Consider the following 26,488-nt stretch of genomic DNA (forward strand, 5'->3'; position numbering starts at 1 on the left):
TGATGGATAGAACAGAAAGTAATTGTTGTGAAATTGCGGTGAAAAAAAGTCTGTGGTTTGACTATCCGAATGGCAGTTGAAGGCCATACAGGCTACCATAAGACGTCTCAAACGGCACTAGCTGCCTATGTGTCAGTAGCTGAATCAAGCCCCTAGTCAAATCAGTGCTGTCTGTGGAGTCTAAAGCACTATTCAGCTCTTAAACACCTCTATTTTATCAACTGAATATCTCCTAGGACACTATTCAGGTGCCTTTACATAGGTGTCTGGTACCACCAGAGATTCTGTGGAGATCCTGCTTAGCAATTAGGCAGCCGTTCCAAAGAGTCTGAGAGTCCTGTGTCCATTGCGTCAGTATTAACTACTTCATTAGTATTATTTAAGTCCTACTCTTCAGTATCCTAGGCATCTCAAAAGGCATTAGACACTTTGTATGTAGGTAATTGAATCACACCCTTAGAATCAGCTAGCTGTAAATCTAGATCTCCATGGTTTATTCTGAGAGCATAGACACCTTCCATATGTAAATACCTCTATGCAAAACATCTGAAATAATTAAATTCCTAAGTTTGTGAGCTGAATCCCCCTCCTAACTGATTGTTATACAGGAACGTTAAGAAACTGAGCAGCAATGGGGAAGTATAAGACACAGCCTAAAAACTTCAAGATCCATAGCAGTTAGAGCCAGATTAGCAACCTATTTGTAAGAGGAAGGTAGTCCTAAAAAGTTTGAAAATTAATTATTTAGCATATTCTGAAAGATCAGTCTATAGAGTACATTTCCAATTAGCTGAAGAACTTTCCCAGAAGAACAGATTAATATAAGAATTCTGTAGCTGACCAACTCTGCTGTCTTGGTTCATACTTGGATAAAACAGCAAGAGACTAATTTAGCCTTGGAGCTAGATATTTCAGCTTGCTAGCTTTTAACGAAATTGAAACAGAAAAAAGTAATTATTTTTTACCAAGTGCTTGAATATATGAAAAAGGAATATTTTGAGCTCAGTTATTGATTAAGTATTTGTTTTCAAGTCTGCATTCTCAATCCTGTGGTTAGATTCAGATATTGAAGGCCAAATTCTATTATTCCTGTAGTATTTAGATTATTCCATAGACATCCACATGTTATATGATGTGGGAGGAAGGGTAACAAATCTGGTCTTTGGATAGCACCACTGTTCTTTAGGCAAAAAGCAAATTTTGATGGAATGGTGGCAACTAGAATTTTAATCTCTAAAGGTACAGAGCTTTAATGGACAAATCATTATCCAAGCATAGTAAGGCAAGTAACAGTGTAATTGTTGAGCTCACCAAGAAATCCATTTTTGTTAAAGAAATTCCACATGATGATTCCTTCTTAGGTAAATAAAGATCTGGGCTTACCGTCTTTGTTCCATGCAGGTGAAGGCCTATCCTGTTCACTTAGCTTTAGTCATCCATATAAGGCGGGGAAATAAGCTGCCTTCACAGGAGGAGCTTCTTTTGGGTCCCTTTTCTATAGAGCGCTGTGTTTGCTGGAAATGAGATAGGACAGCAGGGATGGCAGGCTGGAGGCAGGACCCATAAACCATCTGTAAAGGCATAAGAGTAATACAGATGAAAGTAATACAAACTTCCATAGTCTCAGGGACAGCTACATAGCAGAAGACCCTGGCAGCATGGTATTTGTGCTGTTTGGAAGCGGCAGGAGGTAGAACTGTCTGAAAAAACAAGGCAACCAGTTCGTGTTTCAGTTTCAGGCTGAACTATGCAAAGACCAAATTATTTTGAAATTTTCTGAGAACCAGACTTCCCAATTGGAGCTTGAAAAGTCACCATGAAACAGGATGATGTTCTTTTTACCTGTGTGAAACTGAGCAATGTGTCAACTCCAGTGAGTAGAAGTGATGCTGACAAGACTGGCAGTTAGTCTGCTTGGAAGCCACAGACCCTCAGAACCTACCCTGAGACGTACGGGGCTGGCATTTGTCTTGCTCTAACTTAAGATGAATATTGTTTCAGTGTCTGCATGGGAGCTAGGTGCCTAAGCTCCTATTACAGATGATGGGGAATCTAGTCAATACTGTCAGTGGAGTCTGGAGAGGTATATTTACCAGCCCCATGCTGGTGTCTGAGATCTCAAACAGCATCTCAAAAGGCACGGTGCACCTTCAGATTTGCAACTGAATCCCTCTGTTACAGTTCTGAGTCCAAACTCTACAGCAGGAAGACAGAGAGCACGGACAACCCTGGCCCTAAGTGTGGTTCTTAGCATTTTCTTTTCTAGATTCTGGTCAAAAACTTGAGACTTCAAACAACTTCATGTTGAGCTCTCTGGCCTTGATGCAATCTGTCTGGAGAGTCCACCTCTAAGGCTTTAGTCGCACTAGTGTCAGTAATTACCTTACCTCATTAGACAGCGTGTTGCAGATGAAAAATTGAAGAAAAATATCGTAAGTCTGTTTGCTCTGTTATGAAGTTTCTCAGTTCAGGATTTCATTACTAAACATTACTGACACACCTAACGCATTACTTCTCTGCACTCTTGACACTTCTCCTCCATCCACACCTTTTTTCCTGCTTTGCTAGTAGCAAAATGATCTCTTTCTTCTCTCTCTGAGATTCCCCAGTGCTTCCAGGGTCCTTGGTACTGGAACAGCCCAAGAAGAGGCATTGATTCTGTGATCAGTCCATTGAACTTGGCATATACTTGAATGAATCATTTAGACTCTTGAAGAAGCAGTATTTTATGGGAGACTTTCCAGTTTTCACCTCTATCAATCAATGGTATTCCCCAGACACCCAGACCTGGATAGGGCTTTTGAATGGAAGAGATTTTTAGAGAATCCTTTCCATTGGTGGTATATTTTATGAAGTAATTTTCCTCAACAGAGCTTTATACAGATTTCTGCCTGATGCACTACCCTTCTTACTGCAAAAAGGTGATCATGCCTGCTAAATTTTTAGTGTATATCATGGCGGGAGATGTTCCTATTTCATTTACACGGTCTGCACACACAAGGTGGTAGAAACTGTTTCATGAGGAAACTCAATGAAAAAGTTAAGCTCTGTTAGCAAAAAAAGCTGACATGATTTCAAGGAGAGTTTGTCCTTGAAAATGAAACATTTCATTGGAAAATGAAGGTGTTAAGCTAACTAAAGTCTGAATGATTCTTTGCTGAGAATGTATGAGAATTATGTGTTGTATGAGAATTAGGTATTGTATGAGAATTATGTATGCTTTAGACAATAGAAAACTTTGGTCTGGTTTCCGTAATGAAGTAAATTGCTCTTGCTCTACCAATATTCATCTGTTTGTGAAACTAGAAGACAATTCCATTTCATTCTGGAAAAAATATTATTGATTGAAATAATAACAACAACAAAATGCATCTACCAGATATTTCCTTTGTAGTCATAGTTTTTCCAAGATGTGTTTGATAAAACAATTAAGTGTTGTTGCATAAGGTTTGATACTCCCAGGATGCTCCTGCTATCTGAATACAGTATAGGATTTTTCCTGTCACATGACCCAAAGTATACCTAACTATCAGGAAAGTGATAAAGAGAAATCTGCAGTTTTCTATTCCTTCTTTCCCTTTCTCTCTAAGGAAATCCATCTTTCTTGCGTACACAGACATATGAAATTTCTTATGCTCATATGCAAAAATATAAATGTAATAATTTTACATGAGGTTTGTAAATTTTTAATTGTTCCTAGATCTAATCTTTCACACCTTATACGTGTTTGTATTAGAATGGGCAGGAAATGATCTACTACCTAGAATGGGAGCCTTGTGTTCAGAAATGATTTTTAGAATATTGACTGTAAAGAGAGCTTTTTGAAGAGCTGTTAGAAGTATCATATCTAAAACTAGTAATGCAAACACTGAAATCAAGGTGCTAATGTTTATGTGAAAGACTAACTTTTTCTGGTACAACTGTAAAACCAAGCATACCCAGATTTAATCCTCATTTTTTTGCTAAAACAGTTCTGGAGGAAAAATTTCGTCCAGCTCTAATTGATATTATGAACTTTGGATCAGGTCTGAAGGCTTTTTCTCACTGTGATTCAGTACAATTTACTTTTGACACTTCAGGTAGCATGTTTCTCATAGTTCCGATGTAATTAAAAAGGGCTGTGTCGAGAATAACTGTTCTATATAAATACCAAACAATGCACATTTAAGATTTGGAACTCTGCTGATACTCTCAATAAAAATACTATATATAAAAATTGTGTATTTGGATAAGCATTTTACATGGAGATCTAGGCATCTGTTTTTAAAAATTAACCGGTGCTCACCCATCTGTTCAATAATTTAGAATGACTTGCTCTCTCTATTCTTCCCAAATTCAAATTGCTTGCATAGCACTATATTCTCTGCAAGGTTTCTTTTAAGACCAACCAGTAACACAGAGAAGGCATTTTCCCTACTGTTCTGCAGATGTCATAATACCCAATAAAATATGCATGCTTTAATTTCTACGGAAACTGAAGACAAATATCTGCAAATGTCTTTTCTTTGGTATAAATAACACTGATTTTCCCTCCCTTTCCCTAGGTGCCTATCCAAGACTCTCACTGAGCTTCAGGTTGAAGAGAAATATTGGATACTTTATTCTTCAAACCTACATGCCCTCCATACTGATTACTATTTTATCATGGGTGTCATTCTGGATCAATTATGATGCATCAGCAGCAAGAGTTGCCCTTGGTATGTGATAAGGATGAGTGGGACATTAAAATGTCAGACTGAATGTAGCCTTTGGAGGTTGTTAAGCACTGCAACATGATGTCAGTGTTTTGATATTCCAAAATCATTTACGTCAAAATCATGTCATTCATTATTGCCTCAGAAGTGATGAGTTCTCCCTGCATGCACAAATGTAGCTACCACTAAATCTCAGACATAAGCTGCTCTTACAGGTTCCGGCCTTGTTCTCGTCAAATGTATTGCTGTTGTCAGTGAGGGGACCAGCTCCAGAATCATACTCCAAGGGTTCGAGCGTGAGCTTTTAGTCCAGCTCAGTGTGGGAAGAAAAATGTGGCTCTAAGCCTCCACCTGGGGTCCTGGCTCAAGTTATCGGGGCTGCTTTAACTTACAGTGGCAGGAAAAGACCTCAAGGTCCTCCGTGCTAGTTGGGAATATCAAAACACAGGGACACATGAGCTGCAGACCATGACATCCCATCTCACTCTCAGAAAGCCCAGTATGCTGAGTGCATTTTTAGGACAGCTTTAAGTGTCTTTTACCCCATGGCAGAAAAACATGGATTTAACACAAATTGGTGGCCAATCCCAGGCTTTTTCAGGTCAAAGTTTCCTTTAGATAAGGGAAGGTAGCTTCAGAATATTTCATAGGAAATATTTCATCTGTTACAGAAGTATACACAGCTGTAGACGAGGAAGATTAAATGGATCCATAGATAATCCTTACGATTACTGCTGCCTCTCATCTAATCCCAAACCCCATCTCCAGCTGGTGTTTCCCGGTAGGACATACCTTCCCACCTGCAACTTGACAATAAACCCGTGCTATATAACATCTGACTATACTCCCTTCTCTTTTAAAAAGAGAAGCATATTGCCTAGTTCTGTTATTTTTCTCATACGTACCACAGCAAACAAAGACTCCAAGCCATGCCTGTACATTTACCCGTCTCTATACCCCTTACCTTCATAGATCCCACATATCAAAGCAGGCTGGGCAACTACAATTATACCTATGTGCAATATCATATTACATCCTGGTATCTGAACTGGGCTACTGAAAATACTGCAGATTAATTGCAGTTATTGTACAGTAATTCTGCAGACACTGTGGATTAGCTGGTGCATGTGCGCATGGTACAAGTCGCACAATATGGCATTACCACACAACAGCTAACGCTTGTTCAGCAGGTTGCAGATATGTGGTAGCTTAATGGAAGGTGGGACATACATAGAATCCAAACAGCTCTGTTATATTCATAAATGAGCTACTGATACGGAAGATCCACCCCAGAAACATTATGGCCTTTTATAGGCTGGTAGGGGTGAGAGGAACACTTCAGAATCATCTGCTAGCATCTAGGTTTTAAAAGCTGGCCAGAACTGCAGTAAACAGAGGTGGTTAGACAGAACTTACCAAACCCTGGTAACACTCCACACCCTCCTACAATGGGCTCACAAATTTTTCACTTTTGTCCCTGTTTAAGGAACAAGACTATCTCATGTGACCTATTTCTGGGTTGCACAAGGGCCTCCTGGTTCATCAAGTGCTGTACTTTAATAACACAAATATTAGAACAACAGTCAATCGGTACATTCAGAGGAATCTCAAGATCCCAGATGTTCTATTTCCAGTTGATGGAAAGGCCTCTGGAGGGGATGAAAATCTATCTGATAAGATCTTCTGAGAAAACAATTAGTGCCTTGGTGATTTTGGCTTGTATCATTTCGTATTTGTATAATAAAGTTCTGTACCACAGGTCTAATCCTGTGTTCCTTCGTATAGCGAGTTTTATGAGTCTGAGGCTGATAGGAAGTATTATCAGAGCTTAAAGGCAGAGTTGCATCTTTGGACATACCTGGCTCTGGAAGGCTCAGTACAGAGGACAATAAGGCCTGCTGGCCTAAGTATTTATTAGAGGAAGGATTCCCTGTGCAATCCTGAAAGACATGGAGTCTAGCTTTTACTCAAGCCCTGCAGGAAGCCTGCATTCTCTGAAAGCCTGATTCTAATTCATTCACTTCCCTGTTTTGCTGCAGCCTGTGGTCCCTCGATGCACAGATTATCTGTGCTCCAGCCTGGAGTGAACCAAGTAGTTCCCTGAACCAAGAGACCCAGGCACAGAGCAAAGGACCGTTCATTCTAGTGCTTTGTGCTATAGACACTCCATATGGAGGCTGAGGTCAAGAGAAATACTCAAACCCTTCAACTGTGGTGCACCAGTGCTCAGAATTGTGAGTTTTCGCTGCTTAGCCCTTGAGGTTCCTAAGTTCAGTCCTCTGAGTGAGGAGAAAAGTAATCTTGGGGTTCTCAGTCCTTGGGAAGGGCTGTAGTCAGCAAAATATCCTATTTTGATATGATGAGTAAATGACAGCTACTTCTCCTCCAGCTGTGCTTTAAAAGAAATTCAGCCTCTTCAAAGGAGAAATACTGATCCTGCATGGGTGTGGCATGCACCCATGCATTGTGTAACTCAGGATCTCCCAAGGAACATCTTTCCTTCTCGTTAGTGGTAGACACCTCTGTGTTCAGTATGCATACTGCTCGGGATCACCAAAAGAGCCACTGGACTCTCCGCAGGTAGTGTGTAGGGCCTTATCTTCAGAATCCAGGTTCCACCCTGGGAACCAGCACCAAAAATGCAGGCATTGCAACACCTGCTGGGTGAGTTTCTAAGTCTCTTGATGGATCTAGGCTTTGGTAAGCACCTGTGGGATGATAATGAGATGCCAAAGGTGTGTAAAAAGATGAATCTGTGGATTTCTGATACAGGAATCAATTTTATCTTTCTTGGAATACTTTATAGGAAGCAACAGCAGGAAACTGTACAAAGAAAGAAACTAATTCAGGCTAGAGAAATCGCATGGGATGCAAATGTGTGATAATATTTGCTACAGTCCTCCAACATTCTCACCCTTTTCCCTGTGCTGGCAGTAAGGTTTTCTAGAGAGCTTGTCAAAGTTTCATTAGGTAAAAATAACTCTAATGTGACTCTGGCATGTCAAAATTATACTCCTCATTTTACTGCAGAGTTGGGTGGATTATATACAATGCAGTTTTTAAAATAAGCTTGTGCTGTATGTATCTCCACTGTATTTCAAGCTGTGAAACATCTGACATCAGCACACACTTGTTTCACAGTTTAGAGGAAAAGCATTGAAAACCACATGACACTGACCTAACTATACAAAATATCTCTTATAGACACTCATAGGCTACTACTACTGGTCCCCAGAGTGACGCTGTTTATACAAACAGCAGCTTGATTTGGAGTTATGTTGTGTTTATTTCTGTCTTCAGGTAAAAGAAGCTGTGCTTTCTGATATGCTGGAATTTTTCTTTTGTTCTTTATTTTTGTTCTGCCTGCATTTTAGTGTCTACTTACAAACTGATGGTATAATTATGGAATAACAGAAAATAATAATGGAAGGGGATCTATTAGAATGGCTTGCCTCTTTTACCAATGCAGAATTATTCTACAAATCAGTGTTTTCAGCCTTCTGTGATTTGTGATTCCCATAAAATTTCCAGCAGAGATACAGACCCTGCAGTTTATTGCAGGTTCAAGCAGACTGACAATAAATTTGCTTTTCTTACTGCCTTTTCAAAAACAGGGCTCTGTAATATACTTTCAAGTGCGATGTCCATCCTTAGGTAATAAATGAGGGTTTCACATATGTAATAGATCTTCTGGGTACTTTATTAGTGTCCAGTGGATCACTCTAAAAATACTGCTCTGCCTCTTTGGCTTTTTCTTTCCTCAAATATGCGTACCTGTCTGCTTCTCATTGCTCATCTCACCTCTTTCTAGCTATCTCAAAATTAGGCTACTGATCCAAACTAGTCATCTCAAGACCCTCTTAATGAAGAGAGTACATCCTGAAATAGATGTTTAAAACAAATGGCTTGAACTGCTCGAGAAAAGTGCCTATTTCTCTCCCTCTATTATAGAGGGACAGACTTCAACCAACTGTTAAACTGTTAGAAATTTAAAACGGGATGAAAGGAATCTCTTGCCAAGGTAGTGGGCTATGCAAACACTCTCCCTTAATATGTTCACACGGCTTTATCTATCCAGACCCCTCATCAGTTTTGTTACTTCCTAAAACTTTCTCTCCGCTGTGTGATGTTAGCACGGTGAAGTGATGCTATGCCCTCTTGTTTGCTGTTCTCCCAGATCACCTAGAGAAAATGTTGTAACAGAATAATAACGCATCCAGCTTTAATTTTGCTTTCGTTTGCCGTGAGACTCACTTGAGAGACTTCTTTCACAAATGTTTAAGCTTCTGCACCCTGACAAGGGAAATTTACCAAAAAGGAAAAGAAAACCGAAGCATGTTCTGCATAGGTTGGTAAGATATGTGTTCCTTTATTTCTTTGTCTAGGAATTACAACTGTGCTGACTATGACAACAATCAACACTCATCTGAGAGAGACTTTACCCAAAATTCCATACGTTAAAGCCATTGACATGTATCTTATGGGCTGCTTTGTATTTGTCTTCTTGGCCTTACTTGAATACGCCTTTGTCAACTATATTTTCTTCGGAAAAGGCCCTCAGAGGCAGAAGAAACTTGCAGAAAAAACAGCAAAGGCAAACAACGATCGCTCAAAATTTGAAGGCAACCGGGTAGGATTCTTTAACCTATATATGGTCTGTCTTGTCTTCCTATTACAAAAGCTAATTGTAGGAAATAAACAGAAAAATCATGCATAAAAACAATGCAAACCACATCTCCTTTTTGTGGGCAAACTTTGGCATTTTTGTGTTCAAAAACCTAAACAGAAGAATTATATTTAGGCATGCAGAAAACTAAATGAGTATGATTTGCATGACAAGAAACTGTTAAGAAGAAAATGAAGGGAGTGCAGCTAGCTGGAAAATAAAAGCCTAGATCTACAAAGTCATTTATCTGTCTAAATCAAATCTAATTTCGTAGTGATTTGGTCTAAATACCTGCATGAGGGAATCCTGGATCTGAGCATACTTTTTCTCCCGTCTCTTAGAGCATATGTATTTAGAATGGGAGAAAACAAATAAAGGATTAGTTGTAGTATGCTAATTAATTGCCCTGCAGAGCTGAACTACTGCATATAGCATTCTCATCCGCTGCTCTTGAAGGCCAGCAGAAAATTAAAATTCCTAAAAGAGACTTTCAGACTGATTTCTGAGGCAGAGTGTTGGCGTGGTCAGTGCTCATTATACGCCAGCATATTTCCTTGCCTTGAGTATTACTTAATGCGATGAATTACTTTTTTTCCCTTTGAAAAACAGAAAACAAAAGCGGTCATCAACACAATATGATATTAGCAAGGCATGTCAATTTCAGTAGAACATCTTTTTTTGGCTAAAATGGTTCCAATGCGGCCTTTCCGTTCAGTTCTGCGATGCAAGACTGTTTTTTGTATCATCTGTACATTCATTAAAAGAGTTCAAAGTGACAACACTACTGCCTGTTTATTAAACAGAAATATCACAGATGTAATTGCAATCTCTGTGTTATGATTCTAATGGTACTGGCTGCTATACAGCAAATGCAATACAGAACTACGCCTGATTGTCTCTGTGAAATATTTTTTGAACCGATAAACCCATTTTTGTCCACTATATTATGAAACCAGAATCTGCTCACAGTTGGCAGCACTGCTATAGGACTAAGCTAGCAAGAAGAATGAATTCCCTTTCTTTGAAAAATAGATAATGATAATAATAAAAAAGCAGATGGAAAAAGAGAGTATCACAACTGAAAGCAGTAGAGAAGATTTTTGCTGCAAGCAGGTAATGCAGATGTTTGCGCTAGGGTTCAGTTCTCCCAATGAGAGCCATCTGGCGAATATCATCTATTTAAATGATTAACATAATTCAGTATAGGTCTTATTAATGGCACCAATATCTCCCCACGTCTGAATTTTCTTCCTTACTGAGATCAGTTGGTCTATATTGTTAGAAGAAGCAAGAGTACCTTAACTAATGAAAATGAGGGGTTTTCATACCCAGATCGTGTCATGTTTATATCCCAGACCTGATCATACCATATGTCAACATTTTATCTCACTTTTGACTTACAACCGCTTCTTTTCTTTCTGGATCATCCTAAGCAAATAGTGTGGGTTGTTCTGAATTCTCTTCTGGTTTAATATCGACCGTGTGTGGACTGAACTTAAGATACAGATTCCGCACACCGGAGGTGAAATAAGAGTATGCTTCTTTGTTCCTTAAGGGTAAGGGAACTCTGTATACTTGGTTGAAACATATATACTAATAGTGAATGTGAATATTTGCTGTTCAAAGGCATTTAGGATAAATCACATGATGTGTTCCCATTCTGTGCGTTAAACATTTTGTCTCCAGGCCTCAGGTGGTGAAGTCAACAGAGCTGCATTGCGGTCACTGGAGTCAATGCCTTTAGAGGAGTGCTACCAGCATGCAACAGGCAAAGACAGGGACATTAGGTAGAGCTGATCATAAATCTTCTATTGGAGCAAAAAACAGGCAGAAGGTGCAGATTCAGTGGGTGTAGGATGTCTAATCTGAATTTCCTATTTGAGAAACACTAACCAAGCCAGAGGAGATAGCTCAGAGCATATCAACCCCATGGTTTTCAGTACCATCAGCTCAAGGGAAATGCATCTAGCAGAGCCACTTTGGACAAAGTGCTCCAGAGCACGCAGTTATCAGGCCTTACAGAGACCTCTGCCCTCAAGCAGGAAAACTGTTTCCACAGTTCTGGGCCATGCCCCCATGTACCATGCTATACAGGCATCCATGGATGTAGCAGAACAGGTGGTCATGCCAGAGTTTTAGCATATTTGCCATGAAGGAAAGTACCTAAAGCTCTGCAGTCTTGTCTCTGACCTCTTCAGGAGGAATAAAGAGGCATCGCATTCCAACCTTTTCTTCAGTGAGTCTTGAAGGTCATTGAGTCTGATGGAAATAATGGCTTCTTGGCCCTTGCTTGCTTCTTACTGTAGAGCTGTGACTAAGGAGCTGAATGTCCTGGGAGAGGCTCACAAACTGGAGGGCATACTGCATGGTAAGGGAATCTCAGAGCCATAGATTTAGACTACCTTTCGTGAGCTCAATGAAATGATAGTTTTTGTCATTTCAGTGAGGCTTCATGCTTCCATGGAGTCTCTTTCAGTTCAGAAAGGCAAGGTGTCTAACACTGGGAAATATTTCGTATCTAACATGATTTGGGCCTGACGTACATTTTTTTAAAAAAGGAAAGTGCCTGAAAACTGGAAGCACATTTGCAGTTATCTCCACTCTTTGGTGGCTGTCAAAATGTACACTGTAAGGGAAAGAAAAAGGGTTCAAATGTAAAACCGAGCAAAGGCACTTTTTTTAGTTTGTCTCTGAGACTACCATTTTGGGCTGATTTTGGTTGCTGTTTTGTTGTAGTAGTTGAATTTTCTTGTATATGAACTGTGTGCATGAACTCCCTGGCATTGATTTAGAGTCCTAGCTCAGGGCATCAGAAAAACAAACAAACAAACAAACAACGTGCAATTTATGGGCCACATCAAGGTCAGTAACCTATGGGTGTAGTGACAGAACAACTCTGTGTTCTGTCAGGTCCAGAAACTCAACCTGAGTCAGTGCTCACACAGGCAGAACTTGCAGAGCAGAGACAGCACACTGTATTGCCTGGACTCCAGGTCTTGAGTTTGACCATTGCTCTAGAGGTAACTGAGGCTGGGAGTGCTACTGAGGCAGAGGATTTCTCTCTCAGGCACAGGAAATAGGAGAAGAGAAAATGTCATGATATTTTCACTCAGGAGCATTTTAATTCATGGAAAGCTGTAAAACCAGCATGGAAACTGATGTTGCAGTTCATTTTGTACATGTCAGAGGACTGAAGCCTGGCATGCAAGCTACCAGGTTTGGTTGTAAACGCTCCACATATATGTGGCAAAAGGGCTTTTCATGCTTTTGTAGTCTGATTTGATTACAGAGCAGGAGACTTTTAATAACAAAAATGTTAAAGGCCACAAAATCCACAGCTTTGAGTATGAGTCTGTTTTATTTGATAATTGCTATGAAAAGCGGCCAATGTTGACACTCAGAAACTATTTCCTAATGAATCTGTTCACACTATACTGTGTCGGAGGGGTCTGGATTTGAAAAACTGACACTGTGGTACAGATAACTCTGGTTCTTATCATGGTGGTGGTGCTGCTACGAACACGTCAAGCTTTCAGGAGCATTTCTCTGCCACGCTGCTGACATGCTGTTGCTGAGACCTGCTGTGCCACGGAGGGCTTGGCCAGCTGCTGCTGAGCTGCCTGGCTGTGTCCCTGCTGCCCTGTACAGCCTCACGTCCAGTTCTGCCTCTATGTTGAAGCTAATGGGCACAGTAGCTCCAGGCATAAGGGAAAGAAGAGCCCTTGTAGCACACGAACGGCACAGCTGGTGTTGTCACATTGCAGAGGTGGCAAAGAAAAGCAAGGGGGAAAGGAAAACTGTGCCCTATTTTCTCCCATGTAGCACTATTTGAAGGTAGAACAGTGACTGAGGCATGTCTGAGTAACTCAAATCTCTGCAAATGGTTTCAGAATATTCAAAGCTGGTGATGAGATGAAACCCGAGAGAACCTTTGCAAGTGACTCATATAGGGATCAGTAGTTGACTACAAAGAAAATTTCATGCATAGCCATTTCTTCTTTTGACTCCTTTTTCATCCTATTTTATTTCCGATAACACACCTGAAATAGTATTCCTCTCTGAGCTTTTCCAGCCTACCCCACCAAACCCTGGTTACTGGAGAGAAGCATAGAGAGATGCTCTTTCTTTGCATGAACTTTGTACTGGTACCAGTTTAGTGTTGAAAACCTCGATACACTGGCTTCATATATGAGGACAAGCTCTAGGAAGAACTGGATTTTGATTTTTCATAAAATCTTTTGCCAGTAGTATTGGTGCCTAAATTAAAGTCCTGTGTTTATGGAAGAATTTGACACAAAAGAATGGATGGCCTGTAAAAATGTTTTCCCTTGAAAACTGATCACCTGTTTCTCAGATCAATTCTGTTTGTCCTATTTGTGTTGATAGTTGCAGGTTTAATTTGTAGCTCTCTGCACTTTCGGTTTTGTTGAATAAATTGTTTCTTTTAAATAAGGCTCAGATACAGCCTAATTTACAACTGAGTCAGCACGAGAGAGCTCTAAGGCAATGCTGTTCTCACTTGTTGTTCGCTCTTGTGGTAGAGGCTTCTGGCAAATCAGCTGGTGAGCATGTGTTTTGGGCATTGCTCCTTCTGGGCCAGTCCACAGAGGTTATGATTTGTTAACAGTCCCCAGCTGAAAATATTGCTGCTTAGTTCAAGCTGTGGCAATTTACGTTTTCCATTTGGTGGGACCAAGAGTGCAGCCCCAGGGTATCAATCAGGAGGGTAGCTATCACACAGGCTCATTCAAGCTTCAAACCCCTGTGGCTGCCAGACATGTGGGAAGAGCTTCCTTTGAGCAGAAATAATACATAACCCTTTGTAAAAAGGCCCTGCTAGTTCAGCAGTACTGCATGTTTTTTCGCTCTGCAGATCCCTAGTTCAAACTCCCACTGTTGGCCACAGCTTCCCATCAGGTGTTACTTAGAATATGAGGCCCAGGCCGCTTACATCTACTTAGAGCTTTTAAAGAATTGTTAATTACAGCGATGATTCCCACAAGTGGCATTTTATTCTGAGAATGAATATCTTGGCTGCTGTGGTAGAATTATCATTCAGTTTAAATTGAGAAATATGAGAATAGCAAAGCTGGCAGTATTCTCCTGTGCGTCTTCATCTTTTCTGGATACTTTTTTTGGTGCTATTTGGAATAGTGGGATATTTTTGAAACGTGGGCGTGATGAGTAGGTGCCAGGTTTTGAAAAATATCTCTCAGGGCAACAAACACAGTTCCTGTGGGAAGAATTCTAGCTCTGCAGCATTTATGATGGAGGCATCCAACGTGCGCTGGGAGAGTCATGCATTACTTATTTTGTTCTACAGCAGCTTTGCACAGTTTTGAATGGTGCCAGTCCACATGCTATGAGAAAGATTGTATGTACAGTCCATAGTACAATCCAGAGATCGTATGAATCCACATATGATATGAAATATAAGACTGGGGAGTAGCGTATATTTATTTCCTTTTCTTCATCGATTCAAATTCATCACGGTTAGTATCAAGCGATAGTAATATGCAGCTTCCTATACTTTTTTACTTTTTTATTCTTCATGCTTTCCTCTTTTTTTAATATCTTTCCATCTTGTCCATTCTGCTGGCTACCCTAGGTGCTACTGTGCTAATAGTAACATAATTTTCCCTTTCATTCCTTTGTGCTTATTAATTAATGTAAGCAATTAGATTAAAGCGGTAGTGAGGGAAGTATCAACTTTTAGGCTCATTAGTGAGAATACTCAACAATATCATTTTTGTTGTACCTGTAGTTCTAGATTATTTAAAAATATCAGCAGAATACTACGGTCAATGCATTTTGTTTTAGGCACAGATAACACTTAGGGCCTGATTGCTTACTATTCTGTATGTTGGAAAGCCATTTACACAGAAGAAGATCAAAACTGCTGCCGCGTATTTTACCCCTTGCACAATTATGGAATCAGGTAGCTGGAGTCTAGATTACAATTTCCACCCAAAATAATTTCCATTTTATAATAATTTTAAGGGGAGATCTGTTTTGCAGGATAATGTACTTGCATAGTAATTTTCATGTAAAATAATGCAAGACTAACTACAGAGACAGCTTTTCATGCTGTTCTTGAAAGCTGCTATTTGCATTTCTATTATTTCATGTGATGGAAAGTGTTTACATGGTATTTAAAAATTTGGGATTGATGAACTCCTAAACATACCTATGGAGTTTGAGCAAAATATTTCCTCTTTTTCTTGCTGTGGAAGAGCGTGAAGGACTTATCAGGAAGAAGGAGCTTAATTGTAAAATACTCCTTAAAATTTATGAAGTATTAAACAGAGAACTAAATGAAGCTGAAATAATTCAGACACTATCTAATAGTAAATCAAGCCTCCTGGTAGTTTTCTGATCATAAGAAAGTGTTTTCAAACTGACATTAAAACTGGAAATTTCCAAGATGCTTGATTAGAGAATGGTGTTCAATAGCAGCTCTTTTCTTTCATTTCTATGAAAATACAGTATCTAACATCTAAACAAGACGGTATCTTCTTGTCTAGAATTAAGGAGTAGATCTGAGGCTTTCCAGGGGTAAAACGATGTTGAAATTTCAGAACTACAATATAAAGCTCAAACAGAGCAGAACTTGTTCTGCACAGAGTTGAGCATATTGGTGAAGTTGTGTTGCTCCAAGAGTAAGGACCAGAGTTTCTTCATGAGCCTCCTATTAATCCTCTTTAGCTTCAGTTAGATAAGTTATAACCCTTTTCCTGTTATGACATTAGGCTGCTAGAGTCTCTGGATTTTTTTTTTTAATGTCGTATATCTGCATTAGAAATGGCGAACCTTCAAAAAGGAACCTGTTTTTATGTGTGTAAAATATCTCTCAGTGTTTCATGCTTCTCAGCTTCTAACTGGAATTATGTGAGAACCAATCCTTTCACCCTGGTGCAGGAACTGTAGTTGTGTAGAGGTGGGAGGAATGGGGTTTGATTAAAATTGATGCTGAGATAAGAGCACTGTTTTTGCATATTTAGGTCTGTGCTGATTCAGCAGGGAATTAATTAATGATTTGGTGCTCAGCTGTTTCCATCTGCTCTGATGAGCTTGCTGGGAAGCACTCCATGGAACAACCAGCTCTGGGTTGTGTCAGGAAAGCGATGGGAGTATGGGCGGTAGAGCCCAGCTGCAGGGAAAAGGGCGGTGAATGGGTTCAGGTGTAGCTGTGGTTGAAGAGGCAGAAAGGAGACTGCAGGGAGGCCCAGGGGCGGTAGAGAAGACAGGACAGATAAATCTTTAGGTTAAAGTAGGGTCGCAGGGAAGGAGGGGAAAACAGCTAAATATAGACTGTCACCTCCAATTTTTAACAGGGTTCAAGAACGAAGCTTAGCATTAACATTTTTGGGAGAATTTCCAGTGCACAAATAGTGACGTTTCTGAGCCAAGTGATAAGATTATATTTTAAGGCTCATGAGGAGTAAAACTAAGTTTTATCATAGATACTGGTCATGTTGTTAATCATAGGATGGGTTGTGTATTTCTGCAGCCATGACCATCTGTAATCGGCTCGGTGAGGTGTCTTAACTTTATATGTACCTGGAGTAACTGCACAGCTTGCCTGAAGCCACTGAGCTGCATTCATGTTCACTCATGGAAGGTTTTGCCTGTACCTTGAGACAAACGTGAATTCGGTTGCACAGGATGCCCTGCCATTTTCAGTTTGCTTCTTTTAGTCACTGAGAGAGCCAGTGTCTATTTGTCGAAGTCATTTAAATCATTGCTTAAATCATTCAGAAGTCCTGCTTATGTACAAATACTTTTTAACATGTTGCATACATTAACTATTCATACTTCACAGCATCACCTTAAGACTGCCACAAAGCGTTACTGTCTATTGCTCTCATTTTGTCAGGAGTTTAGGTGGTTTGTCCAAAACCTCAGAAGGAATTAATACAATTTGCAGAAACAGGTCTCAAGAGTATCTGTGAACCAGAAGCCTGATTTCAGTTTCTGCAGGCATCTTCTTCTCTCTGCCGGCTTCTTCCTTATATTTGGCGTGCTAGTCTCTAAGTCTGTTAACCAAGAGATACGTTTTCAAATGGATATTTCCAAATATGTTTCATTTGTCCTTTTGAGATAATATATGCTGTCATGCAACCTCATAGGACATAATGTTTTGTTCAAACAAAGCATTTACACAAACACTGTAACTTTCTTGGCTACCTTTCAGGCTTGATTTATAGGTGCAGTGACTTAACAACGAAAAGTGGCAGCATTGCTTGTGGAATGGAAGATCAGAGGCAGAAGTTACGGGGGGGTGTGTGTAACATTGGTAGATAAGGTGAAGGAGGCTATGGAACACGATTAAGTAAGTGAAATCAAAGTAATACTTTCATGAGACGGGAGAACCGTGACTACCTAGGTTTCCCCCCAAGAGTGCAGGCTTTCATCTGACACCTCATAAAAATCCAGTGCTCAGTATAGAAGGACAAAGCACCCATGGACAGGCTAATGTCTTTCTGTAGGTATAGGTGGCAGACAGAATCAGGAGAGATCAGCAAGTCCTGAGGAAATAAGCAGCTAACATCTGAAGCTATGGAAGGAAAGGGAGTAGAGACCTGCAAAGAGAAGTCAATACTATCAGAGCAGTAGCACAGTAAAATGGTCTTTGCCAGGATTTTGAATAAGTTAAAGGAAAATGATGTAACACTTCTCAAAGCTTAAAAGTTGAAAGGAAAAGATATGGCATGTGACACTGTGGAGGCCTGTATAAGAGGTTTAGTTTTAAGCTTCATAAGGAAAAATACAGATCTTAGAGATGTTTTACACAATGATGTTACAAAGCCTGATCTTAATTTGTACAAATTGTGAAAAAAACACCAAGCCCACAACAGAACAGACTGAGTCAATTATTTTCAGAGACCACTGTCAGTAGTGATGGTGCCCAAGGTTGTATTCTACAGCTGTGTGTATTCCCTGATTACAGATCCTGCTCGAAAGCATGAACTCGTTTTTACAAACCTCAAGCCCATACTTTTACCCAGTGGGTTTTTACCATGGGGAAAATAAATTCTTCTTAATGACTCCTGAGGTTTCTTCACCCCATTATGTCGGTTCACATTGTTTATTTTAATTGATAGGCACTCATCAGCATAACATATGGTTGCCTACGATACCTTAGTTTGTTTTTTTTTCCCTTTCTCTACTTGCTTGTTTCTCATTCATAGCCTTATATATACTTACTCCGTTTATATGCAGCTTGGCAAAGTGTTAGTGATATACTATCATAGTTATTTTCACTGAGAAAAAAAAAAACTGTAATATCTATATTTGACGAAAGAAATATCCATTTTACAGAATTTTAGCAGGACTGAAAAAAGCTGAATGCATATGTACAGAGACACATAACTTTGTAAACTCCCAGCATGTAACAGAAAGCTTGCAAAGGAACTGCTATCAGATGACTGTGCCAACTTAAGGCCATGGCAAAAGTCTGTTTTCTTAGCCACTTTTATACAGATGCTTCTAGGGTGAGATGTTTAACTGCACACAGCTAGATCACATAGCAGGTTTGAAAACAATGTTTAAGAACCAAAGCGCAGAATGAATTATAGAGGAGCAAATTGTGTAAGTAGAACTGGAAATTATCCTGTATACCATGGCTCGCAATCTATTTGTGAGATGGGGGACTGAGTTCACTTGAGCAGAGTGAGACATTCATTAACTGATCAGAAATACCCAGCCAAACATTTATTGTAAAATAAATGTAAAATAAACATAAAATAAATTTAATATAAACATAAAATAAACATAAAATAAATGACATTTAAATTTCATTTCCTGATTGCGGGCAGGAAGGTTGGAGCTGCTCCCTGCACCAGCTTTGTCCTCTGCCTCTCCTCCAGTGTGCGGGGAAAGGGGTGCAAAGACATGTGGGTGTCCACTACTGAAGTTACCCAATATCGACTGACATGGCCTCATTTGGGACGTTATGTCCATGCCACTCACTGGAACTGGAACTTCCTCTGTCTGGATTGAAGGAGCTGTGCCTGGCTCTTGCGCGCTCCTCCTCCACTAGTACTCCAGGGGACCAGAGAGTCTGGCCCGAATTTCTGAAGGACTCCAAGTGATCAGGACCTTCCTTGTATTACTCAAAATGGCAGCCTGTTGCCCTTCAACACTGTGCTTACCTCCTTCTGGATATGAAGTTTGAAGGAAAGAGTGCCAGCTATTCAGTTCAGCAGCTTTCTTCCTCGACTTAGTTCATTGCTCTTTATGGTCACTCATCCAAGTGGAAAGGCCCTGCGGTTATGCATTACCGTGATTACAAAACTGAGCAAATGACTCTGGAATGAAAAAAGTGTAACAGAAAAGTTATGTGTAAAGTATATATAAGCTCGGTGTCATTCCCGTAGTCAAAATGTTCAGCAGGTCAGAACTATTCTTGTGATTTTATCAAACTTCATATGCAGTTTGTTCATCTGGTTTTAAATCCTGGATGGAAAAAAACTATTCTAGTTTAATTTGATTTCCTACTGTAGAAGAGCTGTCAGTGATGTTCCATCCCTTACCCTCACTCTCCCCCACCAGCTGTGTAGAGATTTCACTGATCTACACCATCCTTCAAAATGTGGCTGGTTTAGAGGGAGGGGAAAATGCATGGTTATGTCGAATGTGTTTTTGTACTGTTTGCTGGTAACATGTTTATAACCCTATATGTAAAAGTATTCAAATACTTGCATGTTTTCAAGCAGCTGAGCAGTCCCGTTTTTGTAAGTTTATCACATGCTTAAAGTGAATACATGCTTTCTTAAAATATGTGTTTTTGTGAAATTTCAATGAGCTCAAATTTTGCTGGAACATGGTCAAATCTTTTAAAACAATGTCTGTTTCTGTTTTTGCCCCCAAGGTGGACACCCATGGAAATATTTTGCTAACATCACTGGAAATGCACAATGAGGTGGCAAGCAATGAGGTCACAACCAGTGTTACTGATGCCAGAAATTCAACCATATCCTTTGACAGCTCAGGAATCCAGTACAGAAAACAAAGCTCACATCGCGAAAGCCTTGGAAGGCGCTCATCAGAAAGAACAGGCACCCACAGCAAGAGGACCCATTTACGAAGAAGGTCTTCACAACTGAAAATAAAAATCCCTGATCTAACAGATGTGAATGCCATCGACAGATGGTCAAGAATGGTGTTTCCATTCACATTTTCTCTTTTCAACTTAATTTACTGGCTATACTATGTTAACTGACTGACTGAACTTTTTTAAAGGACTTCAATTACAAGTGAAGCACTACTTGCCTGCAGAGTTTATATATATTTATATATAAAAATATATATGAACTTTTACTGTGTAGAGAAAACTCATGTATGTGTGAATACATATATCACAGAATTGTGTGTATATGTAAGCACACTGAAAAGCAAAAGTATATATATGCACACATACATGTACATGTTCATTCTGAGGTTACGGACAATTTATCATAGAATGCACTTCAAAGGAACTTTTTACATTGAAAGGCAGATGTCGTCACAAGAACAAGCCTTGAGAAAGTAAGTGTTGTATATCATTACTACCAAATTTTGATTGTCATAGAAATTTTCAAACAAACAGCTGTAATGGTGTATATAGTCAGTATTTAGTAACATTGTTTGTAAATGCTGCCATACGCGCTAATCATAAAATGATAGCGATACATTGGTGAGTTTAAAATAAGGCATTTATATTGCAGATCCATCGACTGTAATTTCATCAAGCCAAATTTGTTTTTCTTTGCTAAAATTTCTTGGTTTTATATATGTTGTAATAGAATTTTTCCCAGTCATGAATGAGTGTCATTTTTTAGTGATCTCTTGCTTTCTCTCCAGCAGTAAGCAAGCTGATCCTAGGGGTGTTGCTCTAGGTCTTTGGAGACATATACATGTTCATCATATTTCAAACAAGCATTTTAAGTGTCCATCAACAGTGAAAAGAATCTTTTGTAAGTACTGTAAATGTGCAGCACATTTTCCTTCCCGTGGACTAATTCCAGCTGCCATGTCATTTTGAAAGAGAACAGCACATTTTTAGTGTAATTTAGCTGAGAATTCAACTACTGTCAATGTGTTCTACATCTGCTATAGATTTAAAGATTGTTATTGCAGTGAAAGCATAGAAGATGTCTCAGGTTATTTACTACTTCAATGTGAAACCGTCTAGATGTAGTCTTTTTTAAACACACATTCACATTATTTAACATTCTTATAACATTGTATGTTAATGTAAAATATGTTTGCATAATATGCATATATAAGTATATTTTCTCAATATTTTTCTTTTTTGTGCTTGCTATCGTGACCGCATGCTATGTCATATTTTTGTTTCTGTGATGTTACAAACTTTTTATTCTCTAGAATTGAGCAAATAGAGCACTTCTAAAACTTCGATTCAGTAATGGAGCATTTTCATATTTTATTTATATACTTACAGTATACACACGTACACTTATAAAACTAGTGTGCTGCAGTCACAAATCACAAAAGATAGCAAACAGTGTGTCTTGTTTCAACATTAACTGTGTTCAAAGATTTTCTTCATGTGAATATGGCCAGTTTTGTTTTCATTCCAGTTCGCTCCCTCATCAGGATTCTAACTTTTTCAGCCTAGTAGATTGTAGTTGTCAAGGTATACCAATTTCAAATCTGTAAAACTTAATTTGTTATTTATCACCACTGAACCTTTCTAAAGAAAAGAAGATATATTTTTTGTAAACAGTGTTTCTACCATGTACGCTCACAAATAACAACAGATACAGTAGCATGAATAGATCTAAAAAAAAAAAAAAAAATTCCAGGTGTGGCCCTGCCAATTCTCTGCATGTAGAATTCCTGTGGAAATCAATGGGAATTTTTGGCAGATAGAGAGCTTTGAATGCTAATAGAGACATCTGCGGGAGAAAAATGTGTGGATATGCATCTATCAAAAAACCCCAGATGGGATGAAACTGGGAAGGCTGCCTTGGCTCTGTAATGACCTGTATTCTCAGTAGTACCTGATTTATCTGGGAGTAAAGCAGTGACACTTGCGCTGCTGCGGCATACAGTCTGTTGTTTCCATCCTCGACTGTTCGCAACTGAACTGTGAAACTTCCCTCTGGGCTGAAACTCAGCGTAGAACATCTTGCGTTACAAAGTTGTTGTAATCCCAGCCTTGGGGTTGCTTCTTGAACAGCAGCGCGCACCACACTGTTCTGCCTTGCAGCAAAACTGCAATGTGATCCCCAGCCTGGAGCATTTACAGTAACCCCAGATGCCAGCGCGTGCAGGATCAGCACCGCAGTCCTGCTGCATCGCTGGCAGTGGTGCAAAGCACCTAAGACTGCAGTTTTCAAGCGCTGCATCTGCAAACAACTATACAGTATGAAGAGCCTGAAAGAAATCCGTATAGCTGGAACAGAAAAAAACGTTTTTTGAAAGCTCCTCAGTATTAGCTCCCATTGGTAAACCGTAATATATTACAGGGTTGCTAATACCTTTTCAAACTGTGAAGGGATTATAGAGCACATTGTTATCATTATAATCAAAGTAATTAAACAATTCACCCCCTCCCGAAGTACATATTTAGTAGAATTGTTAAAAAGCCTTCCCGAGATTTTTTCTTAATATCAAAATATAATTAAAAAAATTTAATTTTAAAAAACTTACAACCTGTAGCTTTTATGGAGAAAAATTACCTTCATAAAATGATCTTCGAGGAAGTCTTTCAGTAAGTGCTCTGAACACCTATGCTGAAAAATGGGATTCAAGACGACAGTGGTCTCATGCTCACGATTTAATCACGGTTCTCGCTTTTCTTGAAGTCCTGGCTCCTGGAATCCTGTGCTCAGGCATGGATCTTTAACAGCAAGGAGACTATTTTAGTTGTGATTGATGGAAATGTGTATTCTGGATCCTGTTGAAGTCATCAGTGACTTCAGTCAGGATTTTCAAGTAGATGGGAAAATTATAGTCTTGCCTGAGTAAAGAAGCAGTACACATTTTCAGGACCCAGGAATGTGCAGGAAAACAAACAGGGTCTCTGAGGACGCCCCCTGTGCTCCCCTTTGCACAACTGGAGGGAGGCATGTTACTGCATCCCCTTTCATGAAGCAGTACTTTACACCACCACCTTCTCCTCTCCTTGCCAAAAATAGGCAATTGGACACTTCAGCTTTTTCACAGGATTTCATGTTCATGAGTCCAGCCGAGTTCCACGGGACACAGAGAGCTTGAACCTTGAACAGATACAGCTATGGGTTTGACTTGAAAAAAAGCCGGGAAATTGCCACTTAAGGTTAACACTCCATCCTTAACACACACTTTTGTGCCTTTTTTGCCAATTCCCTTCCTCCAGTCCCTGCACCACTTCTTACACACAGATGGACACACAACCATGTGTTAAGAATAGTGTTTGCCTTGATCTCTCATTTTCTGGCTATTGTCACTTTATGCTAACTGCAGTGTATGATTTTAACTATAGGTGGCTTTGAGACTAAAATGGTAATTCCAACCAAATTGCGCCAGAGTAATGTATTTCATAGCTAATTAACTCATTTCTAACTCACACTACTATAAATAACATTTACACATCATTTGTTTGTGAAAGGCATTAAAGAAAACTGGAATTAGCTTGTGTTGTGTAGCCCAAAGGGTCAATAAACAGTAGAAATATGATGGTGGTTTAACTCCGAGTTGATTTCATCCCATTGTAAAGATAAACTAAAACCCAGTCCTTTTTGCTTACGGCACATTTCTGTATTTTTGGTATTCTTCAGCAATGGAAAAAAAAGGATAGTAAAATGGAATGATGAAGAGATGCTTTATGAAAATATTGATGAATGAATATTCATTTATTAAAAAGGGTTTAAAGATTAATTGCTTACTTTTTTATTTGTTTTCTGGGGATGCGGGGGGATGATGACTGTATTTTGCTAAATTTTAATGTTTATTTAGCTTTTAAATGTCATGTGATGTCATATACAATTTAAAAAAAGGAGATGAAAATATTTTCAAATTGATTAACAAGAGAAATAGGATTTATTAAGCCTGAATTTACTATATTTCCTAGTATTTTCTGTTATGGGGGAAGGAAGAGGGGAAAATTACATCCACTGACTTGGCAAGTTTCTTAATGGCAAACCAAGCTTTCTTCAGTCTGGGGTGTTACCTGTTAAAAGTAGAAAGTTTGTCTTTTACTTTATATGATCTCTACCAGTCCAGGACACAAAAGAGCTTTTGATATCCAAATAAGACAGTGCTAGCCTGTTTATTTCTTTCATTCATAAATGAAAGCCCACCCGTTCTTCAACTATGCTAATTGTGTCAGGAATGCTAATTGTGTTCATTACACTTTTTATTACTAGCTGTTACTAAGTTATTTTAGAGGAGTCGGGATACTGATAGATTCCAATAGGGGTTTCTAAGGTCATCTTGTTAGTAGTATAGCAACCCCATTCCTCAAAAACAAAAAAATACCCTGAAAAACCCTCTAAAAACAAAAGGCCATTCAGAAAGCAGAGTCTGTAAGCCCAGTTGTTGTGTTTTGCATTAGAACAAGCTGTCATGCACTTACTTAAATCTTACAGTGTCTAATGATACATGACAAAACTTTAAATAGTAGATAAAATATTCAGCACAGTAGAGTTGATTGCAAGGCCTTTGAAGTCAACAGAAGACTCCCTCTGACTTTAGCAAGTTTCTGCTTAGTTCTATCAGCTCTTCCCAGATTATAGGCAATATCAATAATCTATCTATTTCAGTCCAGCCTATATTATCATATAGCATAGTTTTGTTGCTGGGAATAACTGGTCAGAGATATATTTCGTTGTGTACTTTGGAGCTGATGTACGGATAAATATTATCAATTAATTGCTTAGACACCACTTATTCCATTAAAAGACTTCAAGTGCTATTAGAAATGATTGGATATTTTCCCAACATAAAAATGGTTCTTAGTATCAAGACTATTTCCATAACTGTTGATTTTACTGTCACAACTGTCACAACAGCAAACGCTGCCGGCAAAAAAATCCCAGTGAAAAATGCTAGCAGAAGAACGAGGACACACAGCTGAAAACTAAACGAAAAGTAGTGGGAATCCTAAAACTTCTCTGAATTTTTTTGAACAAAGACAGAATCTCTCATAAGTGATTCAAAGGGTAATTCAAACTCTCCTTCAAATACACGATCTGAATTTTTCTAAAATTATTTCATTTTCTGGATGTTTCATTTCTGTGGTTCATATGGCTTTTGCAGGCCGAATCTGTGGAGTCATCTGTGTCTCCTGAAAATCCAACCTTTTGGCAGCTTACCAAACATACAGCATCGCTTGTCACACTTGAAAACTAAAGACATAGGGGTGCAATATATAATAGTACAAAAAGAACAACTACTGTCCTTAAAATCACCCAGAGTTTAAATTCTGGGTATATATTATATATTAGCTGTTCTTAGGTAAGGCTTAAGCAAGTGCAATATTTATAAAGGGGTATTGGTCTGGGCGATGTACGTTACCTTTGCAATGTGCTATTGCAGTATGCCTTTGTCCCAGCATTGCAGCCTAATTCAGGTTTTGGATTTTTTCTCCCTTGGAATCCTGAGAAAACAGAGAAGATGACTGCTCGGGACAAATTTGCCACTCTGGGGTACTTTCAGAGAGGGGCAGGGTGAGCACCTCCCTGGGTTTTCTCTCAAGCCTAGAGAGTGACAGACCTAAAGAGACCTCCCAAAGGCCATTCAGATGCCTGCTCCAAATCACTCTGCTGAGGCACTAATCTCTCTTGACTACAGAGGGAGCCTTAGGCTAAAATGTGCAAATTATCCCCCAGCTTACCACGAGCAGTTTCAGGCTTTTTGATGTTATCGCTCCTGCTGCAAAAACCTGGAGATAAAGCAGCTATTATCCTAGCCGGCTGGAGGCACATAGGCAAACAGCATGGGTACTTGAGGCTATGATATATTACGGTAAGCTTCAGGCTATTCATTCTAATACTGTATTTAAATATATTTTCCTTTATGCTGTAGCTTTTGGGTGTTAGCACGGTTGTTTCCAGGTGCTGATGGCTTTTGTGTGTATACGCTTGGGAGTATGGGGCAGAGCATGGGGAGTTTTCTAACGGCTTTAAACCAGTTCTGT

The 26,488-nt window shown here is 39.3% G+C and overlaps 1 protein-coding gene across 2 annotated transcripts in view; it reads left to right on the forward strand.

The window, feature by feature from the left end:
- The window catches only part of GABRB3 (gamma-aminobutyric acid type A receptor subunit beta3), a 115,855-nt gene extending 91,635 nt beyond the window's left edge, over window positions 1-24,220 (forward strand). For both annotated transcript variants that reach the window (XM_068923256.1, XM_009666379.2), the window contains 3 exons: window positions 4,545-4,697; window positions 9,080-9,324; window positions 20,234-24,220. In XM_068923256.1, the coding sequence (XP_068779357.1) occupies window positions 4,545-4,697; window positions 9,080-9,324; window positions 20,234-20,584 (749 nt within the window). In that variant the 3' untranslated portion in view covers window positions 20,585-24,220. The remainder of the gene's footprint in view (window positions 1-4,544; window positions 4,698-9,079; window positions 9,325-20,233) is intronic.
- The last annotated feature ends 2,268 nt before the right edge of the window (window positions 24,221-26,488 follow it).

The sequence above is a fragment of the Struthio camelus genome, chromosome 1 (assembly GCF_040807025.1).
Source record: "Struthio camelus isolate bStrCam1 chromosome 1, bStrCam1.hap1, whole genome shotgun sequence".
Lineage (NCBI taxonomy): Eukaryota > Metazoa > Chordata > Aves > Struthioniformes > Struthionidae > Struthio > Struthio camelus.